Source organism: Coturnix japonica, chromosome 26 (assembly GCF_054131305.1).
Source record: "Coturnix japonica strain WE chromosome 26, WE-NBRP24, whole genome shotgun sequence".
NCBI lineage: Eukaryota > Metazoa > Chordata > Aves > Galliformes > Phasianidae > Coturnix > Coturnix japonica.
The window spans coordinates 4,380,001-4,399,505 of NC_140688.1; the positions used below are offsets into that span (position 1 = coordinate 4,380,001).

The 19,505-nt window shown below is 49.3% G+C and overlaps 1 protein-coding gene and 1 long non-coding RNA gene across 2 annotated transcripts in view; both read left to right on the top strand.

Annotated features, from left to right (window-relative positions):
- The window catches only part of LOC146756712 (uncharacterized), a 7,441-nt gene extending 2,230 nt beyond the window's left edge, over positions 1–5,211 (top strand). Inside the window, exons 2-8 of the mRNA XM_085524090.1 lie at positions 1,054–1,193; positions 2,214–2,283; positions 2,425–2,496; positions 2,588–2,689; positions 3,393–3,536; positions 4,061–4,202; positions 4,388–5,211. Of these exons, the coding sequence (XP_085380216.1) occupies positions 2,268–2,283; positions 2,425–2,496; positions 2,588–2,689; positions 3,393–3,536; positions 4,061–4,202; positions 4,388–4,484 (573 nt within the window). The 5' untranslated portion in view covers positions 1,054–1,193; positions 2,214–2,267 and the 3' untranslated portion in view covers positions 4,485–5,211. The remainder of the gene's footprint in view (positions 1–1,053; positions 1,194–2,213; positions 2,284–2,424; positions 2,497–2,587; positions 2,690–3,392; positions 3,537–4,060; positions 4,203–4,387) is intronic.
- The window catches only part of LOC146756705 (uncharacterized), a 378,411-nt gene that overhangs the window by 49,227 nt on the left and 309,679 nt on the right, over positions 1–19,505 (top strand). The window lies entirely within an intron of this gene.

The following is a 19,505-nucleotide window of genomic DNA, read 5'->3' on the forward strand; positions in this document are numbered from 1 at the left end:
CCGCCGCCGGTCCGGTCCGCTTCCGGGTCCAGGCCGTCCTGATGGGTCGCCGGGCGGCTTGGGTCCCGTGCAGGCGGGCGGGGCGGTCCGAGCTGCTTTTATTCTCCCGAGCACAGCGGCCACCAGGCGCCGTGTTACGAAGGGAAACCCCAAAATCAGTAGCTATGAGGGTGTTACGGAGGTTCCACGTTACATTGGGGTACTCAGGCCTTAGTGGATCAGTTTGCCAATAATTCTATGTGTACAGGGGTATATAACATAGCAAAGGGGATTGTTAATGGACATATGACTTGCTGGAGGGTGAATGCAAAGAATATGAGAAAAAGAATCCCAGGAGGGCGAGAATTGGCTTATCGACCCTTCGCAAGGATCCAGTTGGACTTTACTGAACTCCCTAAAACTGGGAGATATAAATATTTATTAGTGATTGTAGACCATCTTACAAACTATGTTGAGGCATTCCCTACGGCAAGGGCTACAGCACAAACAGTAGTGAAGGTACTATTAGAAAATATAATTCCTCGATATGGAATTAGAGAAGCAATAGATTCTGACAGGGGAGCTCATTTTGTGTCAAAGGTTACACGTGACACAATGAAAATTCTAAGGATTAAATGGGAATATCATACTCCTTGGCACCCTCAGAGCTCTGGTAAAGTAGAACGAATGAATGGGGAAATTAAAAAACAACTTAGAAAATTAATGATAGGAACTAAGACATCTTGGATAAAATGCTTGCTGTTAGCTCTGTTAAATATATGTGTGAAGCCCAGAACTGATCTGGGAATTTCACCTTTTGAAATGCTGTATGGTATGCCCTGTAATCTTGAAATACCTCTTGGTCACCCCCATTTACAAGATGATCAATTAAAATCTTATACAATTAATGAGTGGGTGCAAGGAACTACAAGAAGGATCTGATTGCACAGCAGTCCCCATTGGAGATAGCAATCCATAGGATACAGCCGGGGGATGGGGTCCTAATAAAAACTTGGAAAGAAGCTACACTAACACCACAAGGGGAAGGTCCCTATGTTGTTTTATTTACTGCAGAAACAGCTATTCGAACCGCAGAGAGAGGATGGACTCATGCCAGCCGTGTTAAAGGACCCATCGGTGACGAGAAGTGGGAGGTAGCTCCCGGGAGTGACGACCTGAAACTCACACTGCGACAAGCCCAATGGGTATTCCAGGTAAAGGCTTCCCCTGAAGAACACTACTGCTGCTGAGAAGAACTAAAAAAACCCCTCGTAGCTGGTTGCAACCCAGTTGACGAGTGAGGCAGAGGAGTGAATTGTGGGGAAAGATGGGCCTTAGGGGTATCCATTGGTACTTGGGGATTCTCACAGTGATCACATTTTGTATAGCAGCACAACGCCACCCACACCAAGCTTCCTTACATCCCTGTGTGACCTGGTACCTATACAGCCCAGTCTAAACCAAAAGGGTTACTATTTTTGCCTAAGCTCAAACCTAGGGAGGGGATACTGTAACCACCCAGGCTCATATTACTGTGCCTATTAGGGATGTGCAACTATTGCCTCAAATTGGGCACCTGGGGCTGGGCAGGATAAATATCTACAAGTAGGGCATGGACCCTATGGGTGCATACCTCCTAACCGAAACCCACAGTTGGGAAGATGGGCTGTGTGGGGATTAAAGACAGAGAGAGAGAGAGAAACATCTGCCAGCAACAATGGATAAATGTAACGAATCCAGATAACCCAGTGTGGCTGTTAGGGAAAATATGGGGTGTAAGTGACTTGCGGAATCAAACTCTATAACACATAGATGGGTTATAAAGCAGGTATGTTTATTCCAGTGCTGGGTGCAAGGGGGATAGCTCCACCAAACTTGCACATGGACTTGTAAAATCGTGACAGATATAGGTACATCTCATACATAGTCAATGATTTCTCGGAATTCTGATACATATTCAATAGTTGTTTAGCATGCAGACCCCCTCTTGTTCTTATCAGGGGGATACAACTCCTCTTCTGGTATTTACAACATCTATTCTCCTCCTTGCCTGATGACTTCCGTGAGGTCTCACTCCTTATCTGCATCCTTCCTGCTCTCCCAGGCCCCTTGTTTCCCTGTGCGGAAGGGAGAGAATAGTGTTGTGAAGGAATCCCTGGCTTTAATTGCATCCTGCGACCTTGTGGCTGAAGGGATGCTCAGTAGCAGTTGCTTTGTCCTGTGTTCATTTGCAGATTTGACTAGAGGAGTTGATCCAGCTTCCTCTCTGAGATCTGGAACTGAAACTCATGTCGGATCGCGCAGGTACGTCATAGCTTTGAAATTCTTTAGAGAGCTTTTGCTGCCCGTTTCAGTGCCATTTCATGGCACAGTCCCCTGTACGCTCTGCTACTCAGTTGATGTTGCAGTGTGTGACTGAAACTTTTCATGGGTCTTTGGTTGCAGAAGTGCCCCCAGTGTGGGCCCTGCCTGGTCATCGGTTTCCTCCTGTGCTGGAGCCCAGCTGGAATCCCAGCAGTGAGTACTCTGTCTTCACTGACTTGGCTGACTCGCCGCTGATCTTCAAAACTTCATGCACGTGATATTTAACTTCATACATTCTGTTAAGGTCCGGAAAGAGAAGAGGATGAATCCAAACGAGGAAAATACTCTCAGGGCTCATCCCGTCTCCTGAAGCGACTGCTGAAGGAAATGGAGAAGGCAGAGCGTGGTGGGTATACTTCAGTCTGTTCACTGTGGGACCTGGGAAGCTGAGGTGTGATATGCAGGTGTGGGCAGGCTGTAGCCTGCACAGCAGGAAGGAATGGGTCAGAGCCGTGCTGCAGCCATGTTCCATGTATCACCTTGCAGGTGCTGTCAAGCACCAGAGCTGGTCTGCTGCCAGATGGTCTGCATCCAGCCAAGACCCAGAGGCAGGTGCTCCCCCAGCACAACCATTACTTGTCAGAGCTGCTTTGTGCAGTCGTTGGCACCCAGATGGCAGCAAGTGGCAAGCGCTGTGCTTCTGTTCATCCAAAGCCCTCCGTGCAGCTGAGCAAGTTCAAGGCAGGAGAAGCATCCCGAGCAGGGTTGGCTGCCTTTGCTAATGCTGGAAATGAGGTGGAGATGCTAATTCTGAAGGCTTGGACTGTGTGTTAGAGCTTGGATTTCAGCCTGCAGCTACCTGGCTGTGATGGGCTGGTGACAGCACAGAATGTGAGGGCCTTGCACAGGAGCTGATTCCTCAAGAGGTGTGAGGGAGTCAGCATTGTCCAATAGCTGGGAGGGCCCAAATGCCTTTGGGTAACAGAGGGGCTCACAGTGTACTTGGGGGTGGGGGGCCTGGACTTTACCTGAGCTCGGGATTGGAGAAGCTCAGTTTTTGATGAGGGCACGTGACATCCCACTCCTACTGCCCTGCTTTCTTTCTAAAGGAACGGACCAACAAAGTGAGCGGGATGCACTCCAGGAAGGTGGATATCCCACACTGCCGGTCCCGGATGCACTCCAGGAAGGTGGATATCCCACACTGCCCATCCCGGACAGAGGAATGCAGGCAGCACCAACCAGCATGCCAGGTAATTTCTGTCCCATGATCATACGGTGTCACAAACCAGAGTCACTGCGTGCCTGCAGGCTCTTGCTGCCAGCTCTTGCACACCAGGTCAGCAGCCAGACCTGAGCGTGTGAGCATAGAGCACATGTAAAAGAAGCAGGAGTGTTTCTCCCCTGGGCTGGCTCTGGCTGTGCTCTGTGCTGGCTGAAGCCTGACCTTCAGCCTGGGGGGCGTCCCACAGGAGAGCTCAGGACACGCATGCCGGGAAAAGCATGAGGGATTCTGCTCTGTAGCTCTCCCCACAGACCAAGCCCAGACCCCAGAGTACAGCCCCAGCTCTCGGCCCAGAGGAGGACACGGGTAGTGCCTGTGCAGCCTCTTCGTACCCAACGAGAGGTGGAAGCAATCCTTCTTGTCCTCCGGTGCTTCGGCACCAGAGACGGAGGCACCCACTGACAAAATGACGTCTTGGGTCCATGAAGCACACTGAGAGATTATCTGTAGCGCAGCTGAAGGTAACGTGGGACATTGTCTCATTTCTTCCAGGGATGAACACAGGCAAAAGCACAGAGGCTGCTGCTCACACATCTGTGCGGAAGCGCCGCATTCCGGTGACGGTCTCAGCGATGCTGCTGCCTGCGCTGGTGCTGGCCGTTGGTACTGTGATATGGGTGCTCAAAAACTACCTGTGAGTTGGCCTTTCCCCAGAACACCTTATTGCTGCATTTGGCATTGAAGCATTTGTGGTGCCAGGATCCTGGACGGCCAAATCAGCCGCTGGCAATACACTGCCAGGACTTAGGTTGCAAAGTCTTTCAAGTTTCCCCTTATTTCCTGTCAGTGAGTAGTGCTTTCTGAAACTCATTCTCACAGAGCGCGCAAGAGGGAAAAGAGAGCAGCAGAAGCAGCAGATGGAGCTGGGGAAGGCAACGAGACAGACTCTGACCCAGTCAAACAAGAGTCTCCGTAATAGCTCCAGTCCGTTCCATTCTGCCATTGAAGAGGCCAGAAGTCTTCAAGGTCATCTGGAAGACCTGGAGCTTGAACTCAAAGCCATGAAAGAGATCCTTGGGAACAGTCCTGAGTGCTGCCTTCTGTCAGAGGATGGCCCTGAATGTGAGAGCAGAGCTTTTGTCCTTCATCCTGCATTCTCCAGGACAGGTATCACCAGCAGTTTGAAGATTCTTAGCTCGACACAGCTACATTCCTGTTGAGGGTCCTAATGAGGACCCAGAAAACGAGCTTCCTCTGACTGCCGGACAATGCGTAATGTCTTTGGAGATGTGGGTGAGAATGGCTGGTTTCAGGGAGAGCTGACAGATGGCACAAGAGGACTGGTCCCTTCCAATTTGGTTGCGGAGCTTTCAGATGATGAACTGGATACACCTGGAGATCCTGTCAGAATTCCTGCATTGCTCCATCTGCAAGACTACCATTGTTCCACTCAATGGAACAACTCGATGTTGAGCAGAATGTGGTTGAGCTCCTTCGGGAACTCTCTGAGGCGACTGACAGCGGAACTGCATAGCTTTATTGTATATGAAAAACAACCAAACAACTGTCCCCTCCCTCTCCCTTCCCCTCGCACCCCCCTACCCTCCCCCCCAAAAAAAGACAAAAAAACCCCAAAAAAACCCTAAAAAAACAACAAAAAACAACCCACCCTCAATAAAACAAAAAACCAAAACCAATTAAAATCTCAACGCTGTTCTTTTTCTGGGATACACTGAGGTGACGCTTCTTCTAGCTTAGACTTTGCAATGAGTTTGTGTCACGGAGTTCTCTCTAGAGCTCACTCGGTGACAGCGGGAACAAACCCAGGGAGAGAAGGAACAAAGAACCTCCCCTCTCTAACAGCGCGGTGCGGGGGCAATAAAGAACTGGGGGGGGGGTTGGCACTCACCTCTCATCGGGGTACCATCCCATTCTCTGCAAGCCACGATGTTGTGGGAAGCTGTGGAGGAACTGCTCAAATGTATTCTCTCTAAGAGAGGGGAGCAGGTATCTCCTAAATGCATATCCGAGCTGGTAAAATGGGCTCATATGAATGGACACCTTCAGGAGGTGGCACTGATGTTCACTGTAGCCGAATGTCGAGAAATAGTCGACCATATGTAGGACTTTGTTATCTCCAAAAATAAGGAATACAAAATAAATACACTGAAGAATATGCAAGCCGAGCGGCAGATTGCTGCTGCTGTGGTACAAGCTCTATACGGACCTAGTGCTCAGTCAGGGTCAGAGCTTGACTCCCTGTTACCAGGAGGTTCGTACTCTGTTTGCTCATCAGCCTCACAAGTCAGGGCTGCCGCAGAAGCCTCGAATAATCCCCCGTCCTCGACCTCTTCAACGTCTCTGGCAGATCCGGTTTTGGCTGGTGAGGAAGGTGCGGTGGGGGGGGCTGAGGGGTGTGCAGAGCAGCAAGAAGCTCCTGAGAGTGAAAGCGACTCGGATAATGGTGGGAATGAGAAAGCGTTGGAGGAACATAATAAAACATTAACTGAGGAGCTGCAGGACTTAGAACTGCGTACGAAGGAGGCATCAGTCTCTTTGAGCGTTTCACCGATGTCTTTACAGCCCCTGTCTATGTGATTCCCCCCCACATGTAGCGATCCTCCACCTTTGCGTTGGTCTGGAGTCATTAGAGGCATGATATTGGAGGGACCGTGTCAAGCTGTGTTTCAGCTCGCTTGCCCGCTGATAGACGATCAGCAGGGAGCTGCTCGGTGGGAAGTGCATCATTGGAAATTGTTACAGCAGGCTGGTAAGACTGTGACTGACTATGGGAAACGATCTGAAGCTTCTAAGCAAATCATTCAATGGATTTTCACTGAGGATACTCATATGACACTAGACACTTCTAATCTTGTGCGGTTGTTACTAACACCACCAGAATACGTTGTTGGTCTCATCTCAAGGCAGAAAATAGCATCCAGCCTTTATAGTAACTGTGTTGTGTGTTTCTTTCCTAGTGGAATTGCTTTGTAACTTGCGGTGTTATAAATAATATTAGTAATGGTTTGACATAGTGTGTGATTTTCAGTGTTACCAATGCAGTCTCAAGAATTAGAATTTTAGGCATTATCCATAGATCAAATGTGTGTTAAAGAAAGGATTTGATGTAATCAGTGCTGTAATCTATGGGAATAGCTCTTTTAGTATGTTAGTACTGCTCACTCATGATGTTATTAGCCTATTAATTAGCTTTTCTTAATTTGCAAAGACAAAACCTGGAAAGGAATCCCAGGCAAAGGGATGACCCTGTATTGTAGAATGGATACGTCTCTTACACCCAACTAATTGGGATTTTAAAAATATGACCATGCATCACTTGAGACAAAAGTGCATACTAATAGAACTAAATTTGATAGTTTATTCTGTTTTCCAGGCAGCTGTTCCACCTGGGCTCTGTATCACGCACTGGCCATGCGGATATGGTGTACAACTGGAAGAAATCCTTCAGACCCTGAATGCAGGAGAGAATCTGTGATGGGTGAGAGAGGAAAGGCGCACTTTGAAGCAGGGAAGGCCCTGCTGGCACCGCCTGTCGCAGCCACCACCAACACGGTTTGCTGTTTCTCAAGGGTCAATAAGTAATAATGCCCCTAGTGATACTCCAGCACATTTGTCCTCTAAAACTGGTTCTATCTGACATGCAACTTCATAAAGTTCAATTATCAATTATTAGCTCAAAGGCATGGTTATGAGCATCCTAAAAGCATTTGTTGCACAATAGTTAGTGGCCATTTAAAATCAATATATCAGAGTATATGAAAGTTGAAGACTTTTCCTAACTAGTGACATGTGAACACAATGGGACCCTCATGGATTTATTTCCAGGTTGCAGAAACTTAGGTTGCAGAGCAAACGAGTTTGTTCTTTTTAGTAGGTTTAACAGTAATGTTGTTATGCTGTGTTTGACTTGTCTCTTTTTTCACTTCTAGAGGATTGTCAATCGAGGTCTTGATTGAGTTATAATGGTTATGTTATTAATATAAGTAGTGTTGTTATTCTATAGGCAGTAGCTTGCTAATTAATAAAAAAGGGGGGGTCGCCGCGCTCCGACCCCGCAGAGCTCCACTCCATGCAGTACTTTGAAATAGGGATGACGGAATCTGGCCCCGAGCAGCCCTGGTTCTTTGAAGTGGGGTACGTGGATGGCGAAATCTTCGTGCACTACAACAGCTCCGGTCGGAGGTACGTGCCCCGCACGGGGACAAGTACCAGTGCTGCGTGGAGCACGCCAGCCTGCCCCAGCCCAGCCTCTACTCATGAGGTGAGTGAGGGGATGTGGGGCTGGGGGGCTCTGGGCTGCCCCTTCCCCTGCTGACAGCCCTGCCTTCCCCCAGAGCAGTCACAGTCCAGCCTGGTGCCCAACGTGGTGGGGGTGGTTGTCGCCGTTGTGGCCATTGCCATCATGGCTGGCGTTGGATTCATCATCTACAGACGCCATGCAGGTAAAAGTGGAGGGGTGTAGGAGGACAGTGGGGGCTGTGGGGGGATTTGAGGCTCCCACAGGAGCCCTCAGCCTGGCTGTGATGTGAACCTGTGCTGATGCATCTCTCTGTCTGCAGGGAAGAAGGAGAAAGGCTACAACACGGCGCCCAGTGAGTGATGAGGGCAGCGCTGTCCCCCACCTCTGCCCAGTGCCAGGGCAGCATTGGGGTCCCCGCTTTCTCCCAGGGTTCCCCTTCCTGGTGCTCAAAGCTGCTCCATGCCCCACAGCAAGAACAGGGCTGGGGGTCATGGCTGTGAGAGTCCTTCCTTGTTTTCTGGCTCCAAGCTTGCTTCCTGAGGTGTTTCTTGTGAGAAGACTCTCAATGATTTATTGAAGTGGCAAGTAATGGGTGCTACCGTGTGACAATCAATATCACTTTTTGGGTATTTGAATATTTGAAAGCACCTTCCTTCAGAGCTGTTTGCCTCCAGAAGAGTGCTCAGGACTGTTTATGAGCGGAAGATCTGGCTCGGGACTAAATAGCTCCAGCTTGGTGTGGGAAATCTGGGTAATGAAGCCATCGTGCCCTGTGAAAAACAGGATGCGGATGGGTATCCCTGCTCCCTCTTATCTGCTGGCAAGGCTCAGAAGATGGGAACAAAGGAATTTCTGCTAAGATCCCAGAGCCAGAAGCTTCCATTCCAAGGAGTGCTGACTCAACTACTTTGGATTCGAGCTGTCACTCCAAAGAGAGCTGACTTGACCACTTTGGACATATAAATAAGTTGGTGCTACCATTGGAAATTGTCATCGTGGTCACCATTAACAGAACAACGCCTGACGACCCACCACGACTGAAGACCAATGACTGAACTACAAACCTCGATGGATCCATGGTGGTGAATATCTCCCTCTTGCTTCCTACAGAGACTCCTTGCTTCTATTTCATATTTTTACTGCATTCCCTTCCCCATCACCCTACACCATAATAGCGTCCGTCCTCCCCTTCCCCATCTCCCTGATAAAGTCTTGTAATAAACTGGTCGGACCAATGTTTGAACCGTTGTTTCTTAATCCCGCACCAGGTATACGCATATCAAAGAACCTTGCCTCCCTCCTACAAACTGGGCTGAGACAATGGCTCTTCTTACCTTACAGGCCAGGAAGGTGGAACCAGCAACTCGAGCACAGCTGCGGTGTGGGGCTGGGGGTTGGAAGGGGTCCCTGTGCTCCTTGTGCTCCTTGTGGTGCTGCACCAGGGCTGGGCTGGGACTCTGCAGGGAGCTGAGGGCTGGGATGTGAACGTGGCCCTATGGGACACCATCTCTTCTTCTTCACACAGGAAGTAACCAAACCGTCTGAGTGCTGTGCTTCAGCCTGCAAGGGGCCAACTGGCCACACGAGCATTTGGGGTCGGTGATGAACACAGCCCCATCCCCTCTACCTCTCACATCTCCCTCTGCTACCTATGCTGTTATGCTTTTCCTGTGCTGCTTCTTGTGAAATAAAGTGTTGGGCTGTTCTGTGCTCAGCCTGCGGCGCATTCTGCTCTGTGCCGTGCTTGGTTTTGGGGTGGATGAGGGGACCTCCCCTCATCCCTCCTCCCCCCACCCCACACTCTTTGCCCATTGCTCCATTTCACACTGCTGCTCTCCTCCTCCCCTTTGCACTCCCTGTGCTATCTGCACCGCTTTGGCATGAAGACATGACTGGAAAGTTCATCTAGTATTGGGCTGAGCTGTGCTTCCCCCCCATAACCCACAGTGCTGCCACAGCCACATTCTGAGGGCAGACACCCAGCTTCCATAACCAACCATGCACTGAGGCTGAGCTGCCCACACCCCCCATCCCAACCTGCTCCTCTACAAAACATCTCCACTTTATTCCATACCAATCCCAGAGCATCCCACTCTTCCCATCCTGCAGCGGGGAGCGGAGACAGCCACAGCTCCCCATGTCCCATCGCATCCCACTCCAGCTGCCCTGTGGTCCTCAGTGCTGCAGCAGCCGGCTGTAGGGTTGTCTCGCTTCAATTTAGGAGTGAGGCAAAGGTTCTTTTGATATGTTATGCCCGGGTGAGATTAAGAAGAAGAACATTCAAATGTTGATCCGTTTATTGGAAATACATTCAAGTTTATTGGAAATAATAGACAGTTGATTCCAGTTTATTGGAAATAATAGACAGTTGAGGAGATGGGGAAGGGAGAGGGACAAATGCCAAAATTAGGGTGATGGGGAAGGGGAAGTAGGCGATAGAAAAAGGTAGAAAAGAGCAAGAATTACGTTAAAGCGGGGAATAGTCACCTCCTGAATGCAGCTGCGTCCCATAGCACGTTGTTAACGTTGGTCCGGGGCAAAATAAGCGTAGGGGAGAGCAGCAGCGAAGTAGCAGGCCACAGATCGATGAAAAGCAGAGAAGATGGTCAGAATAGCGAGGTCTGAGGAAGTGGAGTCTTGGGCAGCGAGGTCCCTCAGAGCAGAGTCTCGAGCAGCAATCCCAGAAGAGATAATAGGCAGCAGTAGGACAACGGTGGAGGAATCTGAGGTCAGATACCTAGATGCCCACAAAGGTTCTTCAGCATGCAGGCATCTTCTTCAGCATGCAGGCGCTCGCGTAGAGAGGCATCTGATGACAGAAAACATCCTTGTTTCCATAGTGAGGCATCTGGTGTCAAAAAACCTCAAATTTGGGGTTTGTCCGTGCCCTTTTTATCCTTCTTTCCAGCCTTCGAGACATTTCGGGACCGCTCAGGTCAGAGTCCTGTGATTTCCTCAGAGTTGTCAATCTTCCTTGAGATGGGCCAACATGGAAGACCACTTGAGGGACATTAGTCCTCAGAGATGGCCATCTTCCTTGAGATAGGCCAACACAAAAGACCACTTAAGGGCCATTAATCAGTATCTTATCTCCCTTTGGTAGCTCCCCGACTTGTCCATCTCCTAAACAAAGGGATTTCTCGAACCTTGGTTCCTGTGTGTCTCAGTCCTGGAACCTTGGTCAGGACTTGCCTGAACTTGTCCATTTCAGCAAACTTTGAGACAGTAATGTAAAAAGCATGGCCTCTTACAAGGGTCCATTGCGGGTCCTCAGTTCGGTGGGTGTCCCCATCTCAGCCATCGTGTCATGCTCCAGCACCACAACATGGTCTGCCTTCTCCAGCATCTGGGGTTGATGGCTGATGAGCAGCATTGACTGGTCCCCCCTGTTGGGTATTGGGTAGGTTTGTGGCGTGGCATTAAGCTGGTACATTCGGTGCTACACGCTGTGTGTGAGTCCCGTCTGTTCCCATGTGCGGAGGCACGGTACTTTCACACAGCAGCCTTGATTTGTCGCCGGATCGGGAGGCGACAGCCTTCATGTCAGAAATGTGGACAAATGCTTCTGTTGTCTGAACCATCTCTTGGCCCTCAGCACAATGATGCGCTGCCTTTCCAACCCTTCACAGCACTGCTAGATGCCAAGTGCTGTGCTTTAAGTCTGTTGGACGATGAGTGGCAGCAGAGACTTTCCAAGTGAAATGCTTCATGCTGTAGATAAACAACAACAACAAATACAGCTGGGTTAATGTGGTCGTCTTCCTGTGGCATATTAGTTGAAGCAAAAAAGAAAATCCCCATCCCTTCTTGCTGGTGCTCTTTGCCACCCCCAGGAAGGGCTGAAAAGCTCTTCCAGGTCCTTTCCTTTCAGCCTTTGCTGCAGAGGGTCCCCACAGATTCCATTCCAAGATCTCCCTAAGCCTCCCTGTTTCCTACAGCTGTAGGCACTGATCCTAAAACAGCTGGGCTCTGTTTACAGCCTGTGGGACCACAGGAGTTCCTCACACCATCTTCTGCAAAGCCAGAGCTGCCCACAGTCCCCCACAGCCACTCTTCCCACTACATACGTCAGGGTGCGGATGCAGTGCGCTGAGTCCCAGATGTCCCCGTACTTTGATGTACGACGTTGACACGGTGAACACCAACCCCGTGTGGCTGCAGTACTTGATGGAAACAACATTATTTGGCTGACCCTTGAGGGAAGCAATTTCCTGACCTGTCACCAAGTTCCACATCTTACAGCTCCGGTCTGTAGGAAGAAGAACGTGCCTGAGAGAGTTGGGCTGGGGAGTTCCTCCGTGGCGTGGAGGCACCGACTCCTTCCCAAGCGCTGCCTCCCACCACCCACAGCTCCTCTCCAGGGCAATGGAGCCAGCCTGCTCCAGCACCTGGACATCAGAAGGCAGGGACAGGGGAGCAGCCCAGAAGGAGCCATCCCTGCCATGCACCCCAATTCCCCACGCCAGCCTGGGGAGATCTATGAGAATAGCGCATAAAAAGCCAGCAGCCCCCACACCTGTTCTGTCCAACATATACCTTTTTAGGCAGTGAAAAGCAGTTCATCGGTGGCATCCAGGCAGAGCACAGGCTTGGTGTGTCCTTCTGCCACAGAGACGCACTGCAGTGGGGCTGTCCGGGCATTCTTGGTGCCACCCACTGGATTAATGATGCCCCCTGCATGGGAAAGAAAGAAGGTGGGGTAGGTATGTGGAAAGGCACAGCACTGTAAGGTCCTACAGGCATGGGAAAGCACGAGCTGCCTCACCCCCAAGCATCTTCCACTTCCTGGTAGGGCAATGGGCCCCTCCATCTGAACTCAGGCATATCTGAGCAATCATCTTCATGTTAAACCTTGGCATCTCCCCACTAGCAGCCCCTGCCTAACGGCTCTGCCCAGGTGACACAGACTGTGAGACATGATGCTCACGGCCTCTGCTCTGAGCCAGGAAACTCAGCTCATTGGACCTCAGCTCAGTTGAGGACAAACTGCACTTTCTCCATCCTGAAGCTCTGCCAGGAACGTTTCATTAGACCAATTTCATGGCAGTTCCTTCAAGCTGCCAGCCAGCCTGTGGTTGGCAACATTTGGAAACGGAGCTGTACTCCTTTTAAAAACAAAAGGATGACAGGGGGCAGCACTGGCATTTGCACCCAGCACCCTGTCCCCGATGCTGGCTCAGAGGATCCATCCTCACCAAACCTTCTTCCAAGGGATGCCCTGCAGGCACCTCATCCCTCCGGCCACAGCATCTGCCAATCACTTCCACATCAGAGTGTTCAGAACACTGAGGTCCAGCAGCCCCACTGTTGCAGTCCTGAGCTATGTGGACACCAGCAGCTCTTTCCTGCTGGCATTCCAAGTGCTGCCTGGGGCTCTGAGCTATGCTAAATCTTTTCCTATGAGTAGGCAAAACAAGGCAGGAGGCTGGAGAAGGGCAGGCCCAGGGCTGCATGAGGTCTGCATTAGTCAGGAGGGTGAAGGTAAGCTCATTAATTCGGGTTTCGAAGTCACACGCGTGCGATCTCCTTCTCAATTAGCAGCTTTGCTCACACATTCAGCAGCTCTCCTCTGACCCCTAGTGTTGCTACTGGTCTCGAAGTGACACCGAGACCAAAGGGAAATCCCGGCTCCCCAGGGTGAGATGCGATCAGAGCAAACAGCTCAAGGCGACAAAGCACACACGCGCCTGGAGCCGTGTATCCAGTGGTTGCTGAGAGCAGAGCACCCATCAGCACCAGAGGTGCACCTAAAGGGCAATGAGAAGGTTGTCCTTGCACTGGGACAAACTCAGGAGCACATTCACCCCGAGGCTGAGCTCTGCACAGCAGTGACTTGGCTTCTGGGGCAGAGAACTCTGCTCACACAGGACCCAGCACTGCAGAGATACAGCCAAGAGTGGGGAACGCCTGCACGTATTTCCCTGGAAGATGCTTGCAAGAAAAACACACTGACAGTGCCCAGTGTTGCTCACCCCAGCATTACAGTCCTGCTGGAGAGCCAGGGATGGGACAGGACATGCTGACAAGAAATGACACAGAGTGTGTGATGAGGACCTCAATTGCTTATTATGTGGATAACGTGGAGAGGTCTGGCTGACGGAGCTTCTCACTGTGTGAGTTGGTCAGCATTAGAGAAAGCCAGCATGGAGTTCTGTGAGCTTTTGCAGGGGACGAAGAGGCGCAGAAGCTGCTACCCACCCTTGGTGCTCTTAGAAAGTTAACTGAATCGGCCAAGGAGGAGCGGGAGTTATGGCTAACCTGTTTCCTGCAGGGGTGAACCCCAGAGGTTTGAGACCAAATGAGGTTTGGCAGCTGGATGTCACAGACTTCCCAGAGTTTGGGTGTTTCCGTCACTTGCATGTCACAACTGACACATGCAATGGTTTTCTCTGGGCTGTGGCACAATCTGGACAGACCGCCATGCATTACATAAAAGCGTTGTGCATGGCCATCACTGTCATGGGTGTACCTCATGAGTTAAAGACTGACAATGACCCAGCATATAGAAATGCATGACGCTGGTGCACAGCTTGGGGCATTAAGCATATCTTCAGCATTCCCGGCAGCAGCACCTGCCAGGCTATTATGGAGTGTGCACATCAGACCTTGAAGGGGCGTCTTTGTGCGCTTAAAGAGGGGGGAGGGCTGGAGGGGCCTGAGCTGTGCCCACACGCTCTCCTCCTGCGTGAGAGAATCGGATGGGAGACCATCAGCTGACCGAATGGACACCAATAGGTCAGGTCCTGATCAGACCCGACGGAGGGCCATGGCTCCCAGACCCTATGCCACTCCTCGTCATGGGCAGGAAACACGTCTGTGTCGGGACCCCAAGTGGGCCCTGCTGGCTGCCGGCACGTTGGGTTAAGCTGGCACCAAATGACGAGCCATCCTGTGCACCGTGAGGATCCGAACATCTCAGCACCGGTTTTGGTCAATGTCTCCTTGGTTAATGTCTCCAGTGCAGCCAGTGATTTGACGTCAGCACTGGGCAGCGGCTGCTGGTAACGGCACATGAGACTGCGTTGATCCAAATGTTCCTGAAGGTCCGAACTGGGAATCCAGCCTTCATGCCGGACTGATAGTTCGTGAGCGGGGGAGACCTTGTTCCTGGATAATCCCCCAGTGGTGGACATTCAGAAGGATTCTGCACAGCCAATATGTTTTTGTCTTGTTATTTGGTTATGGAGTGTGACATTATAATGCACACTGGACAGAACTGGATTGCCACAAAGATTCTGTACAATAGTGTTACATTGAACCTGGAGAAGTTGTAACTCCATTGTGTACTGTGCTGTTATCTTGAACTTGAATGCACCGTTCTCTACAAGTTGACTAAGTGTTGCCATACAGCATTTCACAATTGTTAGGCAGATTGCTGTTGTGTGCTTTCAGGATTGTAGGCACTACAGCTGCATCACTTTGGTATGTATTTATGACAGCTTAATTGTTTTTAGCATATGTTTAATGTTTGAATCATTTGCGGAATAGCCTTAAATGTGCGAATCACCTTTGGAGTAACAGGGAGTACGCGGGGGAACCTTTACAGGGGCTGGAGATGATAAAGAGGGGGGAGATGTTGGGTATTGGGCAGGTGGTGCCTGCGTGCACCAGGGCTGGAGTCAGGGAGGTCACAAGTATCTGATGAGGCGGTTCTAGATTCTAGAACCCTTCCAATTGTGAGAACAGAAGTGCTGAGCTGTGTGCGTGTTCCACGGTGCAGAGTCCAGTGGCAGTTGGTGCCCGGTGTCTGTGCTGAGCAGCATTGAGGTCTTTAGGATCGTAGGAATCTGCCAGAGAGGAATCTGTTGTGAAGGTACTAAAGGTAAAAAGGCAGCATTTCTATCAGTATTATAGGAGGGAAGGAAACTTTATCCTTAACTGCTGTTTTTGTTCCCTTTGTCATGCAGTCAGTCCAGCAACTAACTTGAGAACCCGACTTCTCCTCTCTTTAGTTTAGATTTGGGAAAATTCCCTGAAAAAAAAAATTATTTTTTGGAAAATTCACTAGTGTTTGTGTGAGTAAAAGGTTCCAGCCTTTCCTTACTGACTGTAGGAAATGCTTAGCACAGAAAAGTGCAGCACTTTAATGATAGAGTTCCGAATCACTTGAATTTGATCTTCTGTCTGTCCTGGTTGTAGGTTTTACTGCATTTGATACCTTAAAAAAAAAAAGCAACAAAACAAATCTAAAATATCAAAATATTTGATTCTTACATCAGAAAAGAAAAAAAACCGACCCAAACCCTTGTTGTGGCTGAGCAGAACGTGCTGCAGCTCCATGCAGTGCTGAGTTACAGTATTCAGGCACATGTGTGTGGATTTGTGTATCGATACGCACTGTCATGCTTTTGCTGTACAAGTAACAAAGACAGGGGAAGGTTTTAGTGTTTTCTTCGTAGGTGAAGAATCCTTGAAGACCAGAAATTCCAACTTACAGAATTTGACATAGGCAAAGTGAGGAGGAAAATTCTTCCTACCCCATTATTCTTAATTGACGGATTCAGTGTTGGTTCAGCCTACAGGAGAAGTGAACTGCAAAGCTTTGAAGATCGCTGTCTTTGCTGAGGTTGTCCAGGTGGGTGAGCTTGAAGACCTGCAGCGGTCAGACAAATGTGTTGGGGTTACTCACTGCTGTCACTCGTGGTGTTGAAGGAGGGGCTCCATTGGAGGGCTTGCAGCCGTGCAGCCCAGGGGCTCCGTGCTGAGTCAGGGTGATGTTACTAGAGTTTGACCAGTGTTGAGGAGGGCAATGTTTTGAAACAACTGCTCCTGAGAGACTGATTGAATGAAGAGAACAAAGCTGGGAAGACGGGTGGGCATTCCTCATTCTTTTCTGCTTTTTGGTGTTTTGCTTAGGGTTCCTTTTCAAAAGAAGATTTCACTGATCAAGACTGTAGAAGACTTTCAGTCCAAGGAAGCACGAGCCAGCTCTTTGAGAAGCACAGGAAGAGCTGCACAGAGATCCCCGAGACCAGAACCGCTTCTGTGCGCTCGTCCAGCATGTCGATTAAAGGAAATGATTGCTATTTCTACTTCTATTCCACTTGTAAAAAGGTCTGCTTGGGTTTTTTCCTTCATTTTTTCTTTCTTTCAGTTCTGAAGTTAAGAGGAATGGGTAGAATAAGTAGAAGTATTACTGGTCTTCAGCAAACTTCATAACTAATTGCATTGTACAATAGAGCAACTCGCTAAAAATGAGCTGAAAGCATGGCCAGTTCTCAGGCTGTACTATTTCATTTTCCTCTCTTGGTTTCCATTGGGTTACAGGGAGACAACTGTCCCTTCAGGCACTGTGAAGCCGCTTTGGGCAATGAAACCATCTGCACGCTGTGGAAGGAGGGCCGCTGCTTCAGGAATGTCTGCAGGTTCAGGCACATGGAGATCAGTGTGAGTGTTGGCTCCTCAGAGTTTATCACCAAACCCACTTCTCATTTCTTTAGGTGGGCTGAATGTGCTTTTGCAGATTAGGTTCATTTGCTTTGAAATGATGATGGTTCCTACGGTTAAGAATAGGGGAGGAAGCAGAGGGAAGAGAGCTCAATGGCATTGGTATATCATAGCAGAATATTCTTGTAGTTGATACCAACAGTGTTCTATCAACAGATACTAAAGAACCACATCAATCAGACAAGCATTCTGCAAGGTGTGTTAGTTTAACCCCTTCTAAACTGGTGTCCTCACCCACAGAATGCTAGGAAAGCTCAGTGAGCCTGGTGCTCCCAGCCTGCGCACTCTTCAGAGTGGTGTTTGAGTGCTGCTTTGTGGCAGTCTGCTCACTGGCACCATCTGGAGCTCAGTCTCCCTTTGCAGATCTTAGGTCCACGTTATCATCAGCTCTTCTTCCTTTCTGTCTTCAGAAAAAACGCAGCATGATTTCCTGCTACTGGGAGAACCAGCCAGGAGGCTGCCAGAAATCCAACTGTGCCTTCCATCACACCAAGGGACGTTACCTCAATGGGGTTTTCTTTCCACCAAGCCAAAGTGAGTTTGTCTTTTTTAGGTACGAAAGATTAACTCTATTACTCACAGGTGGGTATAGTGTCATAAAGAACGCCAGGTAACGTTCACTTGTGAGCTGATAGATAGGTTCAGAGCTGAACTTTGTGCGCTTCTGATACCTCAGTTTTATCTTGCATGCTCAGCTTCTCTCTGCTCCTGTGGCCTTTGCCTTGCAGGTTGTTCTCCTGCATTTAAGCTTTTACTGGGTGTCAGGGAGATGAATGTTGTGAAGGGGGGGATTTCTTTGTTCACAGAGAAGCCATTTGGATGGGCAAGTGGAGACTCAGCATTTATCTGTGTGGGTTTTCAGCCTTGCCTGCCATCTTTGTGCAGTGGATAATCTGATTGAATTCCTACCGCATAACTGAAGAGACTGATTTTTTCTTTGCTTGTACAGACCAGCTTTCTAAGGAGGGAGAAGAAACAAAAACACCTGTCCAGCAACCAGCTGAAGAAAACCATCTTGGATTGCAGATAATTTCCACTACAAAATCTGATGCTGATACAAAACAAGGTATTCCAGGATTAATCAGAAGCACTTGCCAATTAACTCCAAAGCAATTCATTGTACAAACACAACAGAACATAGGGTTGCTGAATGGAATCAGCTATTTCCATGATCTTGTTCCTACCTTGTAACTTCATGTGCCTTTCAGATTAGGAAGGTAAACTCCTTTGTTTACATCATTAGAGCAAGACGAGGCCACAGCATGGAGTTTAAGTGCCTGTATGTGCATCTTTTCAACCAGTGGTGAAAGCCACATTTGCTGATAGAGGAATCTAATGTCATATGGATGGGATAAAGTAAGGGATAAAGCCTACTTTTAATATCCAGAAGGATGAAAGGAGCGCAGCAGACAGACATCAGGTCCATGGTGCTCTTAGCTGTGGGGAGAACTGACAGGGTTTGTTCTGCATGCTTCTGAGCAGGAGGCAGTTTGCAGAGCTGTGGTCCTCAGCGTGTGCCTCTGTCCCTCAGTCTCATTTACTGCTCTGTGTTCCCAGATGACAGTTTGAATGCTGGAATAAAAACACTTGGATCAGAAGGACCTTCAGGAGCTCCTGCTCATCGGCTCAAATCTCAGATTGTTCGTGTGCCTAAGAAGGAGAATGTGCGGACACTGGTCAGCACTGTGATGCTGCCTGCAAAGCAGGGTAATGATGAGTACCTTTGCTTCCATTTGGTGGCTCCTAAGTGGAATGGATAAATTACAATTGGGACTTACCCTGAGTGCATTACAGTTGCAATATTATTTTGTGTCAGGGCTGTCAAAGTGGTGTCTTATGGTTGTATTTGTTTTGGGTGGGAAATGGGCTCACAAGACAGTAATTCTGTTGGTTTCTGTCAAATAAGCAGTTTGTTTTTCTTTGTTTTAGGGGAGGTGCCTGTGAGTCAACCGAATACTGCTGATAAACCTGGAAAACGGAAATCCTCTGTAGGTAAGGGCTGCTTGTGAGCTGCTGTTTGGCTGCCTCCACGTAAATGGGAGGGCACTGCTGAAGCAGGAGGGAGGAAAGTGTGTCGTGGGTCTGTGATGACTCCAAGTGGCACACAAGTGTAGCAGCTGAAAGGTGAATTTGAGAACATACACTTGGAGAAACCAAAGTTTGTGGTTGACTTGTAAAAATCTTTCTCCAAAGGAATTATCTTAGGAATGTTGTTGTTTTCTCTCTGTAGCTGATGTCAGTGGCCTTCCGCTGAAGCGCAGCCTCGTAGAAAGGCTGGGGAAGAAGATC